The 24,738-nt window shown below is 38.3% G+C and overlaps 2 protein-coding genes and 1 long non-coding RNA gene across 4 annotated transcripts; 1 reads left to right on the top strand and 2 right to left on the bottom strand.

Moving 5' to 3' along the window:
• Positions 1 to 6: 6 nt before the first annotated feature.
• LOC131777037 (mitogen-activated protein kinase kinase kinase 4) lies at positions 7 to 19,300 on the bottom strand. Of its 2 annotated transcripts, none has more exons than XM_059093251.2 (22): positions 17,620 to 19,300; positions 15,266 to 15,993; positions 14,468 to 14,626; positions 13,666 to 13,823; positions 12,996 to 13,103; positions 12,370 to 12,553; positions 11,079 to 11,143; positions 10,467 to 10,665; positions 9,728 to 9,877; positions 9,154 to 9,315; positions 8,821 to 8,954; positions 8,591 to 8,672; positions 8,363 to 8,441; positions 7,383 to 7,595; positions 6,369 to 6,632; positions 5,855 to 5,925; positions 5,436 to 5,552; positions 4,454 to 4,613; positions 3,289 to 3,411; positions 3,029 to 3,135; positions 2,328 to 2,521; positions 7 to 1,340 (listed from the first exon to the last, which is right to left on the bottom strand). In XM_059093251.2, exons 1-21 carry the CDS (start codon positions 18,776 to 18,778, stop codon positions 2,330 to 2,332), a joined length of 4,614 nt encoding a protein of 1,537 aa, XP_058949234.2. In that variant the 5' UTR covers positions 18,779 to 19,300; the 3' UTR covers positions 7 to 1,340; positions 2,328 to 2,329. The 2 variants fall into 2 exon arrangements, with proteins under 2 accessions (XP_058949234.2, XP_058949232.2); XM_059093249.2 differs by having other exon boundaries at positions 2,342 to 2,521.
• Positions 4,108 to 9,774, top strand: LOC136283270 (uncharacterized). The gene is made up of 4 exons (XR_010718682.1): positions 4,108 to 4,514; positions 7,402 to 7,716; positions 8,331 to 8,569; positions 9,710 to 9,774. It is a non-coding gene; the product is annotated as an uncharacterized lncRNA (long non-coding RNA).
• Positions 19,301 to 20,469: 1,169 nt separating the features above from the next.
• On the bottom strand, positions 20,470 to 22,916 carry LOC131777073 (serine/threonine-protein kinase mos-like). The gene has a single exon (XM_059093290.2). The coding sequence runs from the start codon at positions 22,795 to 22,797 to the stop codon at positions 21,766 to 21,768; it is 1,032 nt and encodes a 343-aa protein (XP_058949273.2). The 5' UTR covers positions 22,798 to 22,916; the 3' UTR covers positions 20,470 to 21,765.
• Between the last annotated feature and the right edge of the window lie 1,822 nt (positions 22,917 to 24,738).

Genomic DNA, 24,738 nt, shown 5'->3' with positions numbered 1-24,738 from the left:
CGTCCGAAGCGGAGAATTTATTCAACCTTCAATATGCCTCTAAAACCTACACCAGTTGGCGTAATTTTGTTTATTTCCCTCTTCGAAGAAAGTTATCCCTAATTTCCATCACATACCCTAGAGCGAGAATTCACAGTCCCTGTAAGTTAAAGACCGAGCTTTTCCCCGACCGGAAAAAAACAAGGTTCCATAACTTACAGTACGAATCGAGAAAATGATGTCAGTAAGACTATTTTAACTCTGGGTTCAAATTCAGGGGAAGATTTTAATCAACAAACATTTGAATTTAGCGGGCGGTACAATAAAGTACGGCCCGCTAAATTGACCAATCATAACGCACATACCAACTAAACTATAATACATCCAATACTGTCAGCGATAAAGTTATCTTTTGATGCGCTGGTTATTCAGTTTGTGTGATATCTACTAACACTGTAATTCACCATTTTAATGGTTTATTATTCTCAGTCCACACTTCACAATAAATTCTAATGTAAATTCTTCAGTATTCCATGCAGTGAAAATTGAATAAATTCAAGAGCAGTTTGTTTAGATATTTGAAACGACAGGTGAGGTTTTACCAATCTATTTGAACACTTGCACCGCTTAAAAGTATCATATTTTCATTCTTGCAATCAAAAAATTATTAACAGCGAAAACAATTACTTCCAGAGTTTACATCGAAACAACATGCGCGATTTTCTTCAAATATACTTCATAGCAACGTACATCCATTGCCATATTTTCACACACTGTTCAACCCTGTCTGTACTAGTCCAGATAAATTTAAAACCGGGTTCAGTTTTCTCCATTAAGGCGCTCAGTACACAAAATGGTACAAAAACAATAGGATGACAGGAAAATATGTCTTTGTTTACGAGGGAAAATCTTCGTTTTCAAATTTATCCGGATTAGCCTGGACAAAGTCATTGTTTTAATACAAATCTAAATGGATATAATTTTAATTAACTTAAGTGATAATTTAGTTTATTTTTTAACTCTTCACTCGGGACAATTAGCCTCGTTTTTCCTAGCCTTCTTTATGTTCACGGAGAATATCCAATTCTAACAAACCAATCAAACTCTAGTATAAGTACTGACGAGTTCTCCGATCGTTGTCTGATAGGTTTAACGCTATAGTTCACAGTTGCTTAGCAACTATAAGGGCGAGACCCGCAAGCTTTGACAAACTCTGATCTTTGCGGATCGAGTATCAGTCCTCCGATGATTCTTTAGCCACGAATTAAATTACTGCCAAGTCGGTAGTACTTGAACAAATTCGTTCAGAACGTTTCCACTAGCACTTCAGTAGCTCCAATCTGTGCGAAACTTTAACAGCACTGCGGAGAAAAAACAGTAACAATTATGAAAGTGTGTGCTTTGAGTAAACCGCTATTCGAATGGTACGTAACTGAAAAGGTACGAGACTTGAATCTTAGTACTAACTAATTTCCAAATACTGGTTCCACAACTCTAATGAATCAAACAATACTGGTCTTGATGGGAAAGGAGATGAATACGGAGAGGACATACAAAAAGAGTGGTTTCATAAACCAGAAGTTCGTGACACCGAGGGGTTCGAACTACCCAGGCACGGAATAACAAGCGGTTCTAGATTCGAACGGGGGATGCCCAGATACTGATATTGATCCGGAACGGGTTTGCGATAAAGAAGGGCTTCAAATAGTTTGAGATACCCTAAGGCTAGGGATTAGCCTGGTTCAGATACTGATAGGTTTGGAATGATCAGAGGATCGAGATACCGTGAATCTGGGATATGAAGGGGCTCCAGATAACAGAGGGTTTGAGCTACCGTATGGCTAGAAAAACCGAGTGTTCGGAGTACTGTGGGGCTCGAGATATCAGAGGGTTCGAGATACCGTAGGGCTAAAAAAATCGAGTGTTCGGAGTACTGTGGAGCTCGAGATAACAGAGGGTTCGAGATACCGTGGGGTAGAAAAACCGAGTGTTTGGAGTACTGTGGAGCTCGAGATAACAGAGGGTACGAGATAGCGTAGGGTTAAAAAAACCGAGTGTTCGGAGTACTATGGAGCTCGAGATAACAGAGGGTCCGAGATACCGTGGGGCTAGAAAAACCGAGAGTTCGGTGTACTGTGGAAGTCGAGAGAACAGATGGTTCGAGAAACCAAGAAGTCCAAGATACGGTGGGATCCGAGTAACCGGAGACTCGAAGTCTTCATTCTTTTTCGGGCCAAGTTTTACTTTCTGCAATTACTAAAATTGCCATTTACACGTGCGGATCAATTAATCATCTATCATCAAGGGGTCAGATATCTATTGCTTGAAATACAACTTGTACGCGATACCTTTAGAGATCTACCTTGACAAACGAATGGTCCATTAACTGACTGGCCGTGTGCCGTTCATAAGGATCATGCAGAAAACAACAGAGCAGAAAATCCTGTCCCTCTTCACTTAAACTCTCAGGGATAGCAGGCGTGGCTCCTTCGCCAACTTTGAACATGATCACAAAGTTGTTATCGCAATCGGGCCATGGAGGCTATACATTAAAAAAAATAATAATAATCTGAGGACAAGATTCAGCAAATAACTTAGTTGAGAGGTATAGTGTATGATTTGTATTTGTCTTTGTAGCTGCTGACTAAATCCCTGGTAATAAATGAAGACAATTCGGTTTTATATTAGGCTAACACTCAATGGGAGATACGTGTGTCTCTTCTCATAACCTGTTTGCTGTACAACGTATGGAGTTTGTAGGGAGAAGTCGCTTGTTAGTAACCTCCTGGAGTGAAAGTGCTGTTTTAGATCAATAAGAGGTCTCAGTGGGTTCACCGTTGGTCGTAAAACAGCCAAACAATTTCGCCGGTGGTCGTAAAAATTGACAAGTTTTAACCGTTAGTCGTTAAAAAAGTTAACCGTGAGAATTTTTTCTTTCCGCAATGTGTCATTTTGCGTCATTTTGGGTTAACCGTTGGTCGTAAAATAACCAAAATTTTCACCATTTGCCGTAAAGGCCATCATCCCATCACCCTCTCTCAATACCAACCTTTCCTGTTGCCATCTCAACCACTACACATCCGATGCTCCAGATGTCTGCCGCTCTTCCGTACCCTGCTCCTTTATCCAGTGTTATCACCTCAGGTGCCATGTAAGCTGAAACAAATGTATTGTTTTATTTTCGAAAATGCCCATAGCAACGCGAACACATTTGTCACTGATGGCTTTAGCATATCTCAAACGATTACAATAAAAAGCAAACCAAGTAAAATAGAATGCTTTATGTGAGGTAAATGACTTCTAACTCACCCACTGTTCCTCGTATGTTGCTTATCTCCCCATAGATTGTCTGCAGAGGATTCTTTAACTTAATAGAGGAACCAAAGTCCCCCAACTTGAGAACACCATCAGACGAGACAAATATGTTGGCACCTAAAATGATTAACGGAAAAAAAATTGGTATGGCATATGCAGTAAGTTGTAGCATAAATTATTGAAACGCAATACCCTTAGATACAATTTACGCAAGGCAGCGCGAGAAAATGATCGCAGGAGACGCGACACTCTATTCCTTATTTGCGTTCTACCTTCAAAAATACTGTCAGCCTTGCCATCCTTGTGTTGGATTATTGGCGTTAACTAGCTTGAGTCACTCGCGCAAACGGAGGCACCAGGAGTCTGATCAGGAACTTTTACTCACTTTCTGAGACTCTCTCTTTATTAATGCGATTTAAGGGAGTTAACAACAAAGAACATCAGCGTTCTCTGGTAGTCAGCGGTTTTGCATATGCGCATGCTTCGTAATTCCATGTGCCCTTCATTTGAGGCGTTCTTGCGTGTGCTTTGAGTGTATACTTTCAGCGCTGTTTGGAGTGGCAGCTCATCGTCCAGGCAGTTTTCAGCCCCAAGAACATGCTATTGCGTATCCTATCGGTAGGCATGTTCGAGCTTACAGGACAACTGACCTTGGCAGAGTAAACATATTTTTGGAACACTAACCCAATACAATTTCACGAGACATTCGAAATGAACAACAAAGTACTTACAAAACAACCAATCTTCGAGAACTAAAACCTAAAAAACATTCCCGTTGAGGACTCTAAGCAAGGACAAAAACGACCAGCGATGATGATTATCGTAAAAGAATTAAGCACTATTACAACAGTCTCTCAAAAGGTAAAAATAAATGTGTAGTCTTGGAGCACATGATAAACCAAGGCTCACAAGACTCGCACAAGGATTTCAAGATAATCTAACAAGCCTAAACAATTACCAAAAACTCAGCCACATTCCTAATTTTAGTTGTTCATAGCATTTGTCTCGTACAGTTTTTCTCCGCTCAGAAATGTAACCTGCATACGCCAGTATTCCTTCCAAGAGGAGCAGCAACACTGTAGTACTGTAGCAATGGGTTGTCTTCCTATATTGCCTACCAAAACGTATCAGTTAATTTCCAAGATGCAGTGAAACCTACCTTTGACATCTCTGTGCACAATACCCTTTTCGTGAAGCACGCTGACGGCAACAAGAATCTGGTAAGCATACACTCTGATCATTGTTTCTGGGAGGCCAAGTTTGGCAACGTCTGATATAGTGCCGTCCGCACAGTATTCCATAAAGATGAACATCTCGTCCTGAAAAGCACAATTCCAAGCAAACGTATAGCTCTTACTTTCCAGGTACTGTTCCACCTAAGTAGCTCATGCAGCTGGCACCACAAACATTTAACGACACTACCCATAACTACTAATTTTCTTTCATTTTTCGACCGTAAAATTTGTTTTCTCTCTTTTTCCTTATTGTGAGTTCACTGCGTTTAATCCGTTTCCTTTCGCTTTTCGTTCACGCCATGAACAGCTTGAGAGCTCCATGCTGTAAATTATGAGACGGAAATGATAAAACTACACTAACTTAGCCAAAGAGCAACCTGGTATATGTAAAATTATGAAGGTAAGCTTCAGGAAAAGTCCTACAAACCAGTCGGGAACAACACAGCGGTAAAATGTCTGGCACGCGCGGGAAGATCAATTTTGGCCGGCCGCGCGCCAATTTCTCGCGCACATTTTTAAAGGATAACATAAGAAACAACGCTGCCTCGCAAAACAGGCGAAAGAAAATTGAAACGTTCATAAAAATCTGTAGAAGGAAACATAAGTAGGGAAAAGGAAACCCAAGACTTTTCGAACAGAAAGCTTATTTAAGGACAGGTAGCCTATCGATACTATTCTGTTTTGAACTTTACCAAGAAAGTTATACGCTTCTAAAACACCGTGACTTACTGGCTTGTGTGACTGTTTGTAATATGACTCGTCTGGGACAAGTTAGTTCTTACAGACGGAAAACACTCTACCTAGTGACTTCGTGATTACAAAGCTAGCACATGCGTAAACGTATGACCGCTGTGTTGTCGCGTCGAATCTTGATTTAGTTTAAACGAAAATTGTGTGTAAGCTCACCCGATGAAGTTCAACACCATAGTACTTCACCAGACTTTCATGTCGTATTCCTTCAAAGTTCTTAATTTCATCCGCTAAATCCCGTATTTCACCATGATCGTTCGGCTGAAATTTGATCTGTAGAAAAAAAATAAAATTAACGGTTTCTTCTACAAGTTTCAAAAAAAATTCATCGAAGACACAATAAGAAGGAGATCACACTTAACCTTAGAGAAAAAGGTTTGATCTTAACCACAAAGAAATTAAGAGAGTTATCATTCGTTTTGTCGCAAGTGTAGAACGCTCAAGGCCTAACAAAAAACGATTTTCTTTTTTCGACGACTACGCTAAAAATTTACCATCTTCACTTTCCTCCTAACCATGAAATTTTATCAATAAAAGTATGGCACGCTTAAACATTCTTAGCATTGATCTCTAACCTGCTTCACAGCCATCATTTCACCTGTATCCAGATTAACACAAGCGTACACTTTTCCAAACTGACCTTCACCTACGAGGCAAAACGTGATACAAACATAGCTTGTAAGTCTTCAATTCCACAGAGTGGAGCGATTTAAAGTGAATCTCGAAACTAATCCTGCAAAGTAATATTTCATTAACGCTCCGTGATTAGTCCCAACCAATCAGATTCCGACCTGGCACTTGGGCACTAACGTTTTCCCGCGCTTCAGGAGGTTAACACAGTAAATTTTGCCACTGGCTCCTTGCAAAGGAGAACCAAATGGTACATAGATTTTGTGGCAGTTCCATTTCCGTTCATTCAGCTATTTCCACGAAACAAGAGTGGAGAGGAGGGGTTCTTTACTGATAGTAGGTGACTCAATATATTTCTTTGAGTTTCTTTCCCACGAAAATAAGTCTTGCTACTGTAAACAGCTGAAACTGGACTTTAACAACACAAGAAAGCCTGAGAGTTTTTAATCATAACTGTACCTATTTTATTTCCTCGCTGCCACTTAAATGGCACTTTTCTGCTGGAAATGCAAGCCAGTTCCTTGACTATATCACGGCGTCTGTTGCTCACTCGCCCAATCACATGCTTTTCATATAGATAATCGTTTCTCTTCCTTTCCAGTTTATTCAAGGAGTGACGAACTTTTTCTAACCGGGGTGCGCCTGGCTCTGCCACAAAGCTATCCTTATGTTTAATGCCATCCTTTTCACCTTCTTCTTCATTTTCGCCTTCACCATCGTTCCCTAAAGAAAAAGAAATTTTCAGGAAATCTTGTAGCAGCGCGTAAGAGGGTCTCAATGAGATGATGGTTTTTACAACTAACGGTTGAAATTTTGGCCAATTTACAGTTAGGAGTTAGCCCAAATTGACACATTGCGGAAGGAAAACTGTTTACCGTTAACCTTTTTTTTACGACTAAAAATTTGTAAATTTTCACTCCTACTGGCTAAAGCTTTTGGCTGTTTACGGCTAACGGTCAATCCCATTGAGACCTTCATGTACGAATTGCATTGACAGGTCTCCTTCTTTAACTCCCAGTAAGTATTAACATGTAACATCTGCCAATAGAGAGTATTTCGACTGAGTGTTGTTTAAGAAAAACAATAGTAATGACAACGGCCAATCAAAAGAGTGGAAAATAGCACAAGGAGCCAATGAGAACTCAAATAAAAACCAATCAAACTGCCTGAAGTGCGGGAAAATACAAGTTCCATAAGTTTTAAATCTGATTGGCTATAACGGTGGCGCGAGTTTTCCGGACCAATTACAGAGCTAAGTAAAAGAAAATCACAGCAATCCCAGATTACTCTTGACATTCAATCAAAAATTACCCAATAAATATATTCTCCAGTACAAAGGTGAAAACAAAAGACAAAAATATCAGCTCGGGAGTATTATCCAGATACAGAACCGAATTCTTTTAGAACCTAGAAGGCAGAATTATGGGAGTTGAGGGTTTAAGACATGACTCAATAATTGTAAAAGTTTCTAACCATTAACGTCTGTTGCTAGACTCTGGAACTGTGGCTTGGCCAGAGGATCTGACAGCTGCCGTCGCGTGGACTGATTTTCATCAGAATCCGCCGGGTCTCCTGGGGATTTGGAAGGCTTTCCTGCCGGCCATGACAGAGGTCTCAGAAGTCCTCCTGTGGAACCACTTCTGCCAAACACTGGGGATGGGCAAGCTGGACTCTGAGATCTGTATGCTGGGGGGGGGGGGAGAGAGCAACATAGCAAGTATTACGTTTGGTATAAAAGATACCTCGTTCAACTTGGGATACAACAATAAATTCGCATTTGGAGTTCCACTTACAGGATTGAGTAAAGGTAATCTTTTCGGTGCAATGCACAAAGAAGGGCATGATATTCCAAATAAAAATTAAGTGGTTAAAAATCTCAAGAGCTAGGAGGAACATAAGTCGGCTATTTGCGTAGCGCAGCTGAGGAGTACAACTTGGAGTTAGAGAGCTAAAAAGTTCTGTAGGGTGGGGGGAGGGGGGGGGCACTTGGTCGCACAGGCTGCATTTTATGTGTTGGATGAAAATATAGTCGCTGCCACAGTCACAGAAGCTAGTAGTTTTGGTGAGCGAGTGCACAATATTTTCTTGATGAAAGTTATAGCTGCCATCTTTGATCTTTACAACGGTGGAAGGCAAGGGGAAAGAATGAAATTTTTCTCAATGGGCTGTGCCACGATCAAAGGGAAGGAGAGGGGAGGGGGTGGGGCAATAGAAATTACTTCTTTTTGCCTTTCCCTACCCCATTCCCCCACCGTCCAATCTTACTCTAAATCAAACATGGCCGGTCGTATAAACGATCGTGAGCTTGTACCGTTAACTCGTCCAAATAAGACGTCTACACTGCTGGCTAAGAAGCTAGTAATTAACAGAAGCCTTCAGCGGATAATTATAAAATAATCTCTCTCTTTTTTTAATTATTAGTCAAAAGCAATCCATATTTTAGAAATGTGTACCTGGACTTGCGACCCCACTGCAGCTCTCTGCACTTCCAATCACGTGACAAATACAACCGTTGATCGTTTTCTTCAATTCCTTCAAGAGCAAATTGTAAAGAAAATGTCAGTTCAAAAAAGATTTAATACGATCATAGCAGAGACAACAAATCTGGAAGAAGCCTAATTGATCTTCGCAAAGTTTACAAGATATCCCATGAACGAGAAGTATGTATTTTCAATTCATACCTGGAATGCAGACTCTGATAAAGTGTTCAATGTCTTGGGATCACATGCTACTGTAAGAAAGTCAAGACCTTGGTTTGCCCATCTATAAAGAAACATTTAAATTTATATTAAAAAATAAATGAACTGAACGACACAGCTGAAATTTAAAACGCAAGATAATCCACTCTGTCCAAAAGGGTAGACTTAAGAATTGTTTACCTTTTTTTTATTCTTTTTTTTAACTACCATACCTTGGTCTTGTGCCTCTTCCTCTCTCACACTTTGACATTACAAACTTCATCCATTGCTTGGAAAAATTCAGCATTTTTTGCCCAAGAGTGTCCTTTCTCTCTCCAAATACTAAACGTGCCACCTCTTTTTGATACTTGAAATGCAATTTCAAAACTCGTGTTTATTTCAAAGTTATGTAATTACGGTATAAACTTGGAGTAAGGTGACTTGTCTATCATTCGAGCATCAAAGCTAATAATTGCAAAACAAATGTACAAATACCAAACACTTCAGGAGTATGTAACTGCAAAAGGCAAATTCAGGTGTTGACATGATAAGCAAGTTATATGTACCTCAAAACCAACATTGTAACACAGGTGCATAGTTTCTGTGTAGGTGTGATAAACCATGGCCTTCTCTGTCTCTTCCATTTCAAACATGCTATCAAGATCCAAGTTCTCATCAACTCTTTCAACAGCACTAACAATTTTCTCACGGAGACTCAGACAGGCTTCCTGAAAGGGATATAACCATAACTCTTTAGCTTCCAAGATCTGGGAGTTAATTTTCCCCTCTAGCTGTAACACATTTCCCTGTAAACTAGTTATAAACAATGTGGTTTTAGATCAAGGTAATAACTTCTTTGAGCTTCTCATTACTTTTTTGCTGGATAATGTTTGGATATTATGGGAAGAAGTTACATTTTAATTACTTCTGCGAGTTTCAGGGTTAATTCAACAGAACTGATAAATCCTGATCCTTATAAAGATTTCTGTTAGAACTAACACCAAAAAGAGAAAAAACAGTTCTCTAAGGTGTGTTAGTTTTCTTTCTTGGTGATATTTCATGTCACTTGTGGTAACCACAGGTACCACCGTTGGATCAGTTACATGTATATTATAATTGTAGATTGCCATTATGTCCTACCTGCAATTCATCAAGTGCTTCTGCAATAGCTTGATGACTGGATGTCCTTTGCTTTACAATGCTGACAGAATAACTCATGCTGTCAAGAAATACTTCACGCTGCTCATCCAAGTCTTTGGAATTCTGTACCACCAAAATCATACCTCCAACCTGAAAAAAAAAAAAGTTAAGGAAAAGTGCTGTTTTTAGTACATGTATGTTGTAAAGATGGTTAAATTGGCTTTAATGTCAGGCATGACATCTACTGGTGGATGCAAGTAAATACCACCCGTGGATATACAGGATATTTTCACGAAAAGCAATTCCATAGCAGGATAACAGGTTTTATATTATTTTGTTAGTACTGAGACTACAATAACTGTCCATGAACCCTTTCACTCCCATGATCTCATTAGTAATTCTCCTTACTGTCTGTTAAGCAAATCATATGATGTGAGTTTAGAGAATTTAGCATTAGTTCAACTAATAATCTCCCTAATTCATATTTTTCTTTATTCCCATAACTTGCCTGTTTGATTTTGTTTTGATGTTGTAAGGAGAAATTCTGTCTTGGTCACTCATGAGAGTTGAATGGTTACAATGTAAATAGTAAACTTGTGACAGCTTTCTACATGATTACCTACTTAGAAACTTGCACAAAAACTTTGTGGTTAAATTATTTTCTGTGTGCAACAGTGACCCAAACCATTGCAGCCTGAAGTGCTGAGGGATAGCTGAAGAACAGAGGATGACAACGTACCTGTATGTCTGCTAAACTAATAGCAGTATCCATGGTTGGGCTCACCACAACCGTCTTGCCATTCCATGTTACAGGCACATCATTTCCATTCTCTAAGGCACACGGTGGCAAAATGAGGAGATATCCAGAACCATCCGAAACAACTTGATCACCATGTTCTTCATGAACACAGCAAGAATTCAACAGGTGGATAATTTGACTGTAGTAACATTGAAACAAAAGGATGACGTCAAACTAGAGTTTAAATTTGACACATCAACCCTCCCCAACCCTTTCATAGGCCCATCTATTTGTGAACTGCCCTAGGAGGTATTCCTTTTAGACTATCCCTGCTTAAAGGCTCATCAATCAGAACAACAACACAGTAACCACTCATCTTTAGGCAATGCTTTGCACCATAACATCAGTATGCATATTCTCCATACGGTTCTTTTTACATTTCTCATGACACTGACAAGGAGAATTTGCTTAACAAGAAAGAGCTGCTTTTAGTTGGTAACCTTTTTCTTTTTTCTCATAACTTTAATGCGGGATGCAGGGGTGATGTTGTAGAGACAAATTAGAAGCTAATCACTCTTAGGGGTCTAAAAATTAATATTTGACTGAACTAACCATTTTTTCTTCACCATTGTTTTTGGCACAAACATAAAAAGTCCAGCTGTGTGTCTAACTATGACCTGAAAAGTATATTATATATTATGTAGTACACTTACATTTAAATTTGATTGTAACTAGACCCTGTGAGCAGGGTAACTGGGATACCTGGATGGTACTGGATCCTTGGAATCAAGTGTAGTGATACTACAGGTGTCGGATTAGTATACTGAAATATTTTTTGTAGGGTGGGTGGATTACTTGTGTTCTACATTCTTACAAAAGGAAAGAAGAGTATTAACGTGGAAAAGAACGAAAACGTCGAATTACCTCACACACAGGTATTTTGTGGTAGATTATGTGTGTTGTGCGAATAAATGTAACCAAAAATACACTGTATTGGTGCCACAGATACCTATTAGTACAAAATGCAGACAGCAGATCGGATACAAAATATAGACTGCAGAGTGGGTACAAAATGCAGACTGAGAATCTGAAGAGTTTTTACGTCTGGTAAATAATAACATGTCATCTCACAGCTTACCGAGTGTCACGCAATCGCTTTTCCTCGATCAGTCTTCACGATTATTTGCACTATTGTGGAAAATTCCTGGCCCATTTCTTGATGAAAACCGATCGTAAAATAATTTCAAGCCTTCAATATAGTCTTCTTACTTTGTGCGCGAGTTGGTTTGTTTGATGTCTGTACAGATTTTACCAACGTAATAAAAGTAGATGATGTGAATAACAGTGATGGTAAAGCAAGCTTAAAACGGCAGAAATCACCAGAAACTACAACGGATACACAGTTCGCGACTCAATCCAGTCCAAAATTACCGCTCAATAACATCTTTTAGTGTGGATTGGCCGCGAACAATACGACTTTTGTATGCGTCTGTAAGTATTTCGAGCATTTGCACTATAATGCTTCAGGTGATCATAATCCAAACACGTTGAAATATAAAACGACCGACAAAAGAGTTTCCTAAGCAAAAATCTTGTGCTCGTCATGTGACCCGGACCTGTCCGTGCATGACAACGTCAATCATCATCAAGATAACACGTGATCAGCATGTGAACACCTTCACCCTCATTGGATCACAGTCAGTTGTCATGGTGTTGAGGGCCCAATGACCACTGGGTACTATTGCGCAATTTTTCCATTTTGTGGCGGAGGAAAAAAAAAAAAAAAAAAAAAAAAAAACGATGACAAAAAAACAAAGGCATTTTATGACTGAGCTATCACAGGTATCCCAGTAATGAGAAATTAGTTCGCACATTGAAATTGTAAAGGTTATTTCTTCATTACCTGAACATGTCCACTAGCTTCTAGCCTCATCAAAAGCTCATTCATGGGTACGTCAATGCTGAACTTTGCAGCATTTTCAAGGTCATTCTGGAGTTTCTTGGTGAAACCAAGGGCTTTAGAGGCCCTTTCTCTCGCTTCATTAAACAAAAGTTTAAAACCTCTGCAAGCTTCAAGCACTTTCCTCCTGTAGAGACAGAACATAACATGATTATAAAAAAACTCTGACACACAGGCTAAGTGTATCACATTGTCAGAGCTTACTACAGTCTCAGCAGCAAAATACCAGTAGCTTATGATAAAAAGTATCACTGTTTCCCCTGCATTAAAAGCCTAGCCATCACTGCTTATACACAGCATCTTACTAAAATGGCATGATGATCATGATAGGACTTGAAAAATATTTTAACAGACAGTTTTTGCTAATTTTAATCTGTAATATTTTCAAGTTCCAGCTATTTCACAGCCAAGTCTCACTGACACTAAGTTGCATTTTGCCACTGATTTACCTTGGGTGCCTAGCAATTTTTGTAATATTTACAATTGCAGTGGTTGGCACAATTCCAGTTGTTTTGTTAAATTTCATCATTGATTTTAAGCCATCTGTAATCCAACACTATAAACTGTACCTGAGATCTTCACCATGATCAGTGTTGTTGTGAAGATCTGAGCAACTCTGATCCAACTCAGACTCTAGAAAGTCACCAGTTGACTCAAGCAGTCCTGAAGCCATGACACTGAAAAGAGGAAAAAATAATCAACAGAATTAAAAGTAATGATCATTCATAATTCCCAAAATCACAATGATTTCTCAAAGAGCACTTATACTGTGTAATAGTGTTCATAAAATGCTGGTTGCACTCATTCTGTATCTCTGCTGATGCTTTCAACATTACCGATCCTTGCCATATTCAGGATCTTAAACCCATTGTATTCTGTTATTTCAAGCATGCCAGGTAAGAGAAATTTTCAAGCCAATAGAACAACCCTTTTACTTGTTGAATTTTCAAGAATTTCAAGCAAGTTTAGGTGGTAAGTTTAACCTCTGATCACCTGCAATGGAGAACACTGTAAACCAATTACATGACCACAATGGTAGAGTAGAAAAACTCAACAACTTAACTGACTAGGGCTCAAATCATCATGAAGATATATTATTTCCTTTGGCCCACCCACACTCTTGATAGGTTTTTGCATCTTTCTCCAACATGTATATAAACAGTTTTTTTAATTTTAGTGTTGCAGTGCAATTATTAATTATGGTGCTATGTCGACTTGTCACAGCAATTATTTCAATACCAAAATCTTGTTCCTCCTTCCACTTCCCCTCCTCTAATATGGCGGCAATGTTTCTTCACAAAGCTCCACTCTTCTTCAAGAATGTTTTTTAGTCCTTTGGATGCCTGAGGAAGCCTCTGGACCAAGTGGATGACATTGTGCAAATACTCAAAATAAACCTAATTGAAAAAGATATAAAGAACAGCTTAACAAAAGTGGAAAAACATCTGTGGCATACCTCTCTTTCTCACTGACATTTTATCTATCATACTTAGTGATCATATGTTATTAAAATTAAGATGGTTGCACCCACAATAAAGTGGATACTCATTAGTATGTCCTTGTTTATACATGAAGCAGAGGCTGTGCATTTTCTGGGCTTGTGCTGACTCTCAGTGTTTACCCCTCAGTAAACAATTTTATAGATGTTTTTCAGGAGGAAATGGTTAACTATTTGGTAGACTTTATCAATAGACTCTTTATGTGAGCCTGGTAACTGGACTTGCTAGGCTACCAAGAAAAAAAAAATGTCCACCTCTTGTTCAAATTTCAGCTCAGTCAATATTACTTATGGAAATTTCAGTGTTCAGCTCAGTGATGGAGAAAAACAAGGTGTAATCTTCCACGCTTTATTCTGATAAGTGATACAAAATGTTTGTTTAGAAAAATTTCCTGTCCTTATTTTTTATAGGACAGAAGATCCAATTATGTCAATTATATTCCCTTAGCCTGCAGACAACCATGGACTTTACATAATAATACATGTTTCATAATGAACCCAGATTCAATTTCATGTTGAGATAAGGTAGTAACCAAAAATTACCAGCAGCAAACTCTGAAGATCCTGCTCAAAGCCTTCAATGTCACTTTCTGTGTTTTCCTTGTTTAAGTCTTCTGAGTTTGAAATTCCACCCACAAGATCAAGGTAATAGTCTTTCACAAGAACACCACCTAACAGCACATCTTTACACTCTCGCAGAAGCTGTGTATCAAAAAAAAATTTTTAAAAAAAGTGACTGAGTGTATAACAAAGTCACCGAGTGCTGTGGCTGAGAATAATTTTTTCCATAAATCATATTTTTCCCTGAATGGTTAATATTCTGGAGGAGGAAATGCAGTGAAAGCAACCAAAAAACAAACAAGAGGTAAGGATGAAAAAAGTTGCATTATTCAGAATCTTTTCATGCTAAAAAAAAATTTTATGGCGAGAAACCAAATCAAAGTTTGTAGAAGTATTGGTTCCTTCAAGCAAATACACGTCAGACCAAAATTAAATTTTGTTAAAATCTAACCAGTACCAAGAACCCCACCCCTCCTTAAATATAAAAATGAGTACATACACAGCTTTCCTATCCCTATCCTTTGTATTTTAGCTAGTTATAAGAAAAAATCAGCGATTATTAATTATTTTTACATGACTTTCATCTAATTTCTCTTTATAGTATCCCCACTGAATCACACATTAAAGAAATGAGACAAAAGGAAATGACCACCAGCTAAAGAAGTTCTTGATTGCTACCCATACTCTCCTTGTCATTATCATAAGAAATATGTAGAGAACAGTGTATAGATTAATGTTTAGAGAATATGACTTAACCAAATATCTAATCTTGTGTCTGACCTGTCTCACACTCAATGATGATGGCTCCCCCTTGGGCCGATGCTGCAGCCTCAGACGCAAACATTCATGGATGATGTCTAATGGAACTCGTGCCAGAAACAAGTACAATAATCGAAAGGAGGGCAGACCAGTTTCTTTAATGAACTCCTCCACCCAAATCCCATGATCAAAATTCTCATTCCCACAGCGCATTGCTCTTCTATGAGGATGACAGCTACAGCTGAACAGTTGAATTGGTTCTTCTTTTCCATTCATGAGTGCATCCAAATGATTTACAGACCACTTCCTGTGCTCCAATTTAACAGGGTTACAACACTGGCATTCATTGTCCTGGCATTTGTTGCTTGGAAGCACCAGGGCTTGTCTAGCCTTCATCATACTAGTGTCCAGAATGTCTCCTAATCTCTTCCCAAGTTTTATCAACCCCATCTTCTTGATACTGTGGTCAACAAATGGTCTGTACCTTGATGTTGAACTCCACTTGAAGTTGGACAAGTTGCTACTTGCTCTTGATGGCCGTGAAGGTGTGCTTGTCTGACTCTCATATGACATTGTTCTCATTGGAGACGAAGGAACAGTACCATTTTTCTGTTCAGTATCATCAGCATCATCATCATCATCTTCATTGCTCTCAACCTCCTCTTCCTCATCATCATTATCATCGTCAGATAATGAAAAATAAGTTTCATTGTCATCAAGATGCAAGTCAGAGGCTGGGCACATATCATCTGCAAAAAATTACTTCCAGATAAATAAATAAATAAAAATACAAAAGTAAACTCCACTGAATTTAAAAAACTAACAAACTAATACATGTAAGCTAATACTATTCACACCTCAGCAGGCAATGTAATACTACTAACTGAATCATTCTTGTGGTTACGAGAATCAAGGAAATGATTGCCAACCTTAGAAGCTTTGATTTTTAAACAAATTCTCCTTCTAATTACAGAGAAATGTATAGAGAAGAGTAGGGAGAATAAGGATACTGATGTTAGTGAATGGAAGGTTAACTTGTTTTGCCATCATTTAATAATTATTTGCTAAAGGCAAAGTGGATATTGCTGAATAATCCCCAAACAAAAGTTAGTACATTTACTTAATTGGTGCTTTCAAATTCTGTTGTGAATTCTTTTTGATGTTAAAACCATTTGGCATTAATTGTTTTGATTTCTCAGAGCAAGATAAAGAGCCAGTTTCTACTAGAATTTGAAAGGTTTGTTTGATTCAATTGATAAAAAAGTCCATGATGTCTTTCTTTTGAAAAGTATTACTCCAAACCTTATAGCATCTTTTGCATTCTTAAGAATTGAATTTTCTCTATTGTGTACATCACTTCCTCTGTAACAATGAAAAAAAATGCAAGGTAGCCTTTTTAAAATTTAGCGCCTCAGTACTATAAACACCTCGTGCAAGGTGATGATGGTAAGATGAAATGCAATCCTCAACCAATCAGAGTTTGAGCATCTCTGTAAGCACTGGAGCAATTATGATAATAAGGATTACACACATTCATGTTGTGGCTGAATTTTTTAACTTTGGACTAAATTGTAATTTCTTGTGTTTCAAACCCAAAATTTCCCATTAACCCTTTAACTCCCAAGATCTGATTGTTAATTCTCCCTTCTAGCCTCTACATAATGCCTTGAATTAGTAAAAGAAATTTGTGTTAGATCAAGATAACAGCTTCTACCTGATAAGCTTGAACAAGATCAGTATTTAGTTCAAGCTCGTGCTAATGTGGAAGAGGTGCTAGATGAGGTTATAAATTTTAAAGTTAAGAAACAAGATGGGGACAGTCAGACTTTGAATGAAGAAACTGAGAAAAACAATTGTGAAAACAATCAAGATGCAAAAGGAGATTCTGGTGTTCTTGATACTGATGGAAGACCTTTCCTTACATCTAGGCAGTTCGGAAAGCCGTAAAACACTAGAACAAAAATTTATATTCCAAATCGGCACCCTTAATCTCCACGGAATCAACGAGCGCTTTTCATTCAACTAATTTATTCCTGTTTTCTCGTCACCACATTCCCACCAATGGCGTAGCTCCACTTCCTACATATAAATCCACACACAACCCACAATTCCTCTAATCGCTCTGACGAAGGGCTAACGCTCAAAACGTCAGCTTTTTTACCCTTTACAGTGGCTAATTTACGTTTTCAACCCAGTTGTTTACACTAAATTACCTGCTATTCTTTTTATGTGCTTGCTTGACAATGTATGGATATTATACTTAGAAATTATATGTTAATCACTACTGGGAGGTTAAGAGGTTAACACACCCAAAACAAAGGAAAATAAAGCTGAAACCCATGCACAAAATTTAGCTACCATACATATATACATACCCAATCTTCCAAGACCAACATCTAACCAATCTTGCCAAACTTTTGTCTCTTCTGGATTCACACCAACAAACTTAGCAATCGAATGTAGCTTGTGATATAATTCTCTGGTTACATTCAACCACAAGCACAATGTTTCAAAGTTCCTTGTGAAATCTTTGCTTGTGTACTTTTCATTTTGCTCTCCAAGGTTCTTACGAGTGGGATAAAGATGCTCAATCATTTCCAATTTGTCAAAGAGTTCTGTAACTTGATCTATGGCGGCTTTTAGCTGACAGTATGTTTTATCTGAGAAACAATCCTCTCTTGCTTCACTGAGACACTGTTTCTGGTTTCTATGATTAAAATCTAGTGAAAGTCTGCTTCGTAAAGCTTTGTAATCTGGCGCATCTCTGTCAAGGTCATTTTTAAAGCTATCTGTCTCAGTAGAAGAAAGCTCACTGTTTTCATTTACACAATGTTCTGTGTCAGATGTCTCCAAAGTCTGAAAAAAATTTTCTTGATCTGCTGTATAAGAATTGTGCACTGAAGGATCAACTGAATGTGATGACTGTGTTGAAGTAGGCAAATCATCGTTGGTACTACAGGCAGTTCCATCAGTATCAAGAACACCAGAATCTTCTTTTGCATCTTGATTTTTTTCACAATTGTTTTTCTCAGTTTCTTCATTCAAAGTCAGACTGTCCCCATCTTGTTTCTTAACTTTAAAATTTATAATCTCATCTAGCACCTCTTCCACATTAGCACGAGCTTGAACTAAATACTGATCTTGTTCTGCCATGGTTCGGTTTGCATGCCAAGCCTGCAGTTCAAGCCAAAGTGCTTGTGACAATGCCACTTGCCATTTTTTATTTTCTTCTGAACTTTGCCTCTCAAGGGCACTGTTATCAACTCCATACTGTCTTTCTTGCTGTTTATGAGCCAATGATAGTTTGATCAAAAGAGAAAATGTTCTATAGAACTCCATTCTCGCCTCTGGACAATAGGGATTGAGAAAATTTTTAGATGTAGAAGAACTATGAGGATCAGATTCTGAGCGAGATGCTTTCTTGTGTCCTCCGGCGTTTCTTCGAGTAATGGCACCAGATTCCGTGACAGTGCTGGCACGCATATATATGCCTGAAGTATCGGAAGAATCTTCGCAAACGCAGTCCAAGGACATGAATGGACTTGAGGTTTCGATCTTGATGCTGGGCACATCTAAAGACTTTGAAGTGTCTGACGAATGGACACCACTTTCAACACTGACAAACCCAACATCAACACTGCCTCGCTTGAGTTGTCTCTGGAAGGCTCGTTCAGTTGTCAGCTGAGTAGAACCCCGCTTTTTCCGTCTGTCCAGCTCTGTTCTTTCCGAAGGATTAGATCCATATGGACGAGTTACAGGACTTTTAAGGAGAGAGATCACTTTATCTTTTTCTCTTCTTGACTTCTCTTTGCGCCTTCTTATATTTCTCGGCGGAGTTACCCCGTATGGAAAACTGTCGGAAAGCTCATTCTCAGATGACAAATCAACAATCTCTTCGCGCTCAGAGTCAAACTCTGAGCCAGATCCTCTGTCATCCGCAGGAAATATTTCAACCCCCAAACATCCCTGGTTTTCAAAAATTTCTGCTGGATCGATTTCGTCGCAAGGCGAACCTGAGATTTGTTGCTGCTCATCCGAGACGTCCTCTACCTCCGCCATTTTGTTTGTTGAGTGTAAGGTTAGGTCCCAGTTTCAAATGAGCACGAGCGAGTATTCGCCCGAAACTACGGGTAACTTTCCCGATCTTTCGTGTAATTCCCTACTCGTTTAGGCTTATTTTAATTTTTCTCTTCCTGATTTAAAAACTGAACTCGCGGTCACGTAGGGTCGTTTACATGTTTATGTAGTTCCTATTCATATCAAGCACTTACGAGTTCAGTTATCTGAGAAACAAGGAAAACAGTCACAAATTTTCTAAAAGTTGACTGGTATTGACAGCTTTCTTAAGTTAGGGATGTAGTCAAATTTATTCAAAACAATACCCCTTTCCTTTTGAAAACTCTACGGTACCAATTTCAAAAGCTAATTGCTCACTTGATTCTTCCCACTTTCAGCTTGTGTGTTGGCTTAATGGTTTTTCTTCTTTGCTAGTTTTCCAGCTTTTGGTCAGAATACTAAAGACTTCCTGATGCTATGTGGGCTAATGTAGAAAATGAACATCATTGACAAGGCTGATATTGCGATTAGTTTATCGCAAAGAATTAATCCTGATCACATCATGCAACAATGAAAGCTATTACAGAAGAAAATGACCAAAACTCTATCAAATCAGTTTGATTCTCTCAACTGGTTCATGTTCGTTTTCTGGTGAAAATCGTGTCTGTGAAAGGATAAGCCAGAGCAATGATATTTCAGAAGAAAGTGTGTTGCCCTGATTTAGGTTCAACTATTTTTATTTTCAATAAACATGACCTCAAAGCCCCAAATTTTTGTTCAAATAGGACCGTGAAAGTAGGTTATAACCCAAGTAAAAAAATTAGCAAAACTGTGCATAAAATCACACACATTGAAAAATAGGAGAATGTTTTCAGGGAAATATTTTACTTACAACTCACCTATTTATTCATTGATGAATGGATAAGGAATTGATAAATGCTCTATTTTTTTTTCTGACAACAGAGCATTTCCTTCAAAAGGTCTGTCAGGTCATGTCTGGAAATCATCACAAAATTATTCAATTTTTCTGCATCTTTCAAGAGTGACAAGATCTTAAGATATTAATGGTCTTCATATAGGGTGCATTTTCCAGCAACCTTGTTTTTCAAAACAACCCTGAACAACAGAATTGTAAAACCTGTAAAGTTCAGTAATATGTACACAAAATCTCAAGTTTCCTTTTAGCATATGTTTTATTTTGTACAGTTCAACCTTAAGTTACAACAATATGCAGATCTCTGTACAAACAATATTTTGATTTCAGTCTCAGACTTTTTTGTAGTTATCTACTAGCTTTCATCAAGCTGTGAAAATTGTGGATGATTCTATTAGAATAATAATCTGATTAATAATTTTTCCTTTAACTAATAAATAAACTTTCCTAAATCTGTAAATTTTATAATACATGTTTGGTATCAATATACAATTATTCAACAATCTAGGTTTCAAATCATGAATTTGCAATACTATTTACATCTTGCATGATACATTGTAGACACTAAATTGCTCAAATTTTTTTTCACGGTGCAATTTTTATTTTAAAGCATTAAGATTATAGTACTGGTTTCCACTAAATGTAAATAAAAAAATTAAAAAACATTTTTTGCACCAGTCTGGCTCACAAAATGTACCAAAATTGTAAATAAAGTTAAGATTAATACAAAGAATAGAAATTTTTGAAAAAGCACTATGAAAGTTCAAAACCATGAAAAAAAACGACAACAATACCTTATGCAACCTAAAAAAAACATTACTTTCAGATTCAGGAAAACCTTACAATTACTAAGGATTATGATGTCTAGGGGAAAATAATAGTTATGAATTTTACGGCTCACTACAAAATCTCACAAATAGGATCTCCTTGGAAACTAATACACATTTATCTTAAATTTACGTGCAATCTATAAAAAGTTCACTCTACAGGATGAGAAAGCACTTTTACGAATAATGATCCATTTTCCAATTCCAGCTACATGTCACGGAAGTCGAAATTTGCCTCAAAAGTACTAAAACATACAGTAATAAATTATCATTTTTATCTGTGTAAGCTTTCTTTAGAAAACCTAGATTCCTTTGAGAATTGACTACAAAATCACAAATTTCGTCTACGAATGGAAACTGCGTAGATCTTTTGTATTGAAGCGTAAATGAGATTTATGCAAATACGTCGTCGTGACAGCAGCCACAAAATACAACAACATACATACACGGAATTTCAACACGAAACCGGTCAACAATTTGACCTTTAGATTCTCTTAAAACATCCGGTAGAAAAAAGTGAAAATTTCGTTTTAGTTGAAATGAAACAATTCCGAGAAATTTTGAAGAAATAAAATCGTAAAAAATTAATTCTGTCGTGGCAAATGCAAAGTGACAATTCTACAACCTTCGTTGCTTGCCTACGTGCAAACTAACAAGGTCCTACGTGCACTAGCGTACAATTCGACATGTGTTGAACCAGATTGTCACATGGTTTTCATTTCGTCCACAATTTTTAAAACGTCCTCGGCAGTAGGTCTGGAGAGTGGGCTCGCATGCCACATCAACTTCATGAGTTCAATATAAGCCGGCGTGTCTGAATCGGTTGATGCCAACGCCGGCAAATTAACAAGCGACGGTCTTAAGTGATGCGCAACTACTCCAAAAATAACGACAAAGTGGCTTTCTAGTCCATAGGGATGTTCCCGGAAAAGCATCTGCCATAGGCAAATGCCAAGTGAGTACATGTCTGCTTTTTCGCTGGGAAGTTCGCCTTTTAACAACTCCGGTGCCCGGTACGCGAATGTTCCAGTCAGTAAACTTCTCGGGCTTGGTGCGGGACTCGGAGGAAGCAATGTTTCGTCCTTAGCAGTTAATCCAATACTCTGACAACATCCAAAATCACCCAGTTTGCAGAGATCTTGGTGATCGACGATAACATTTGCAGGTTTTAAGTCCAAATGTACGAGACTATTCTCGTGGACGAATTTTAGCGCGCAGGCAATGTCACGCACATAATTCCATCGGCGAGAACTACCCAGAACTTCTCGATCATCGTCAATAATCGCCTGTAATGTCCTGTTACCAGCAAATTCCATGAGAATCCACACATCTTGCATATTTTCTAGCTCAAAAACAGCCAGAGTCCGTACAATGTTAGGATGTTTCAAGGGGAGAGCCAATTTCTCTGCTTGAACACTCTCATACAGTGCGTGCGGGTTTTTCATGTTTCGATGCATTTTCTTAACGGCCAGTTTTTTACCATCCAAAAACGCCTCGTACACAGTTCCAAAACCTCCCGATCCTACGAGACGGCCAGTGTTTGGAATCATTTCCTTACCGATATTTTCTGGAACGTGCATCCACCTTGCACTTTCGTTCGTGTTTCTGCGGAGTTCGAACTTGTTAGTTTTGCACGAAAAGTTCGTTGAAGCGACGCAACCGCGACGATTACATTGAAATGGCTTTCCACTGAGGCGTACTTCTTCAAAATTTCCTTCTCTGCATGTGTCTAACATGCTTCCCTTCTTGCTTGCTCAAACGAATGAAGGACTTCACTTAATGACAGTTGTACTTTTCCCCGGACCAGCAAAGAACGGCTTCGCTTGTGACACGCATATGACTACAAAAAAGTGAGGTAATCGTTTAAGTGCAACATCCTAATCACAAGTTCAATCTGTGGCGCGCCATAACAAAAACCATAACATAAAACGGTGTTCTGATTGGTTCAAATACCATCTCATTGTTTTTGAGGCCAATCAAAAAGGCTTCTAGAAATATCCGGTATCGAACGTGACACAATAAAGAGGAACTCACAAGGGATGCCAAAATCTGCCACGCGAATTGAAGAACGTGTTTTAGATGTCGGCGATGCGATCAGTTCTTCTTCCGAAAGAAACTTGTTTTATGTAGATTAAGCATACCACTGGCTTCGTTCTTTAAACTATAATTAGATCGGTAAAAAGCGACAAATTTCCTCCGCCTGATTTAGTGGCCAAAGTTCCCTAGTACCTTCCCACAGCTCATCACTTATTCAACTTCCTCGAACACTACGTTCTTCAAATTGATTTAATCCCCAAATTTTTACAGTTTTTTCAAAAGTCAGTCGCACAGAAAGGCATCTTTTCGTGTTTTGAACAGTTGATAATTTCAATGATGAAAGCATGATTTATTTACACCAGGATTACAGCTTGTAATTTGTGTACAGCGTTGCATCTACACTATAGAAATTCCTATTTTTGGTAATAAGTAATATTACATCACCTCGGGAAAATTTGGTTTGGGAATATTGAACGCAAAGTGTCCAAGCAAATAATAAAAGCCAAGGCACCCACGAGAGGTCCTCTTAGGTGGAACACCGCTAAGGAAGTAAATAAATAAGAATCTCAATAAAGGGGAAGACATTTTGAGGAATCATTTGCTATTGTGATAAAGATGGTATTAACCTTGAGTCAGTTTCTAGGAAATTTCGCCATTTTCTTTGCTAGTTGACCCTGGTCAGTAATATCCGCTTTCAGTGAAAGAGGGTATCTCCCCGATGACACTTACTAGATTCCAAAGGAATACTATGACGAAACTCATTTCCACTGATGTCACCGAAATCTCATAAAAATTCGGTTTATTTTTTAATAAAGTCTACTTGGCACTGAAGGTGATTTACTTCGGAGTTTGGAGCCTCAGGTGATTTTCTAGGGGCCCCCGAACTTCGAGCAGTTGCATATCACGGGACTACCCACATGACGGTTAAAGGGCCTTAGACTACCGCACGTGAACTTGTGAAATCTCCAAAAGCGTGGTTGTCCTCATGCAATTCCTCGTGTTAATCGACAAGTCATTGCAAAAGCTCCAGAAATGTCTTAAGCAGACTTTTTTTCAAAACTTTTGCATGTTTCCAATTTGTTCCTATCGAAACTCTTGTACACAAGCTGAAGTATAGCTAAAACTTGCATTCTCTTGCGTGACGGAAATGGCTTTTAGAAAGACTTTGCTAAAAGGCAGTTTTCATTACGTGAACATAATTTATATTTAACAAGCTATATATATCGATGTAATAATTTCTACAAATTCTGCCATGTTAGAAAATGGGCAAAAAGCTGGTACATAGCAGATTGCTCTTCAAAAAATTCATTTTAGAATTAGAGCGAGCGCGAACGTGATTCTTCACATGTGATATACTGCGTTGTTGCAACAAAATAATATTTTGCGTTAGATGCTCTGTTGACTCACTCAACCTTGGGAAAAAGTAAATTGGGGATGGAAATATAGATTCAAAATTTTGAGCAGTTTAAGGATAGATTTCTTAATTTTTCTGAATGCTCGCACGTAAAACACTTACGTATACATAGGAGCCTAAGGAAATTGAAGATTTTTTTTTGTTAGAGTAGCTGTCAGTTGCAGCTTTTTTTATTCCAAAAACAGCGAGCTTTTCCTTCAGTCTTATCAGCACAAAACTTCATTTC

This window comes from Pocillopora verrucosa, chromosome 9 (genome assembly GCF_036669915.1).
Source record: "Pocillopora verrucosa isolate sample1 chromosome 9, ASM3666991v2, whole genome shotgun sequence".
NCBI classification, from domain to species: Eukaryota; Metazoa; Cnidaria; class Anthozoa; order Scleractinia; family Pocilloporidae; genus Pocillopora; species Pocillopora verrucosa.
The sequence above is the reverse complement of the archived record's forward strand: the minus strand, read 5'-3'. Positions and strand labels throughout refer to the sequence as shown.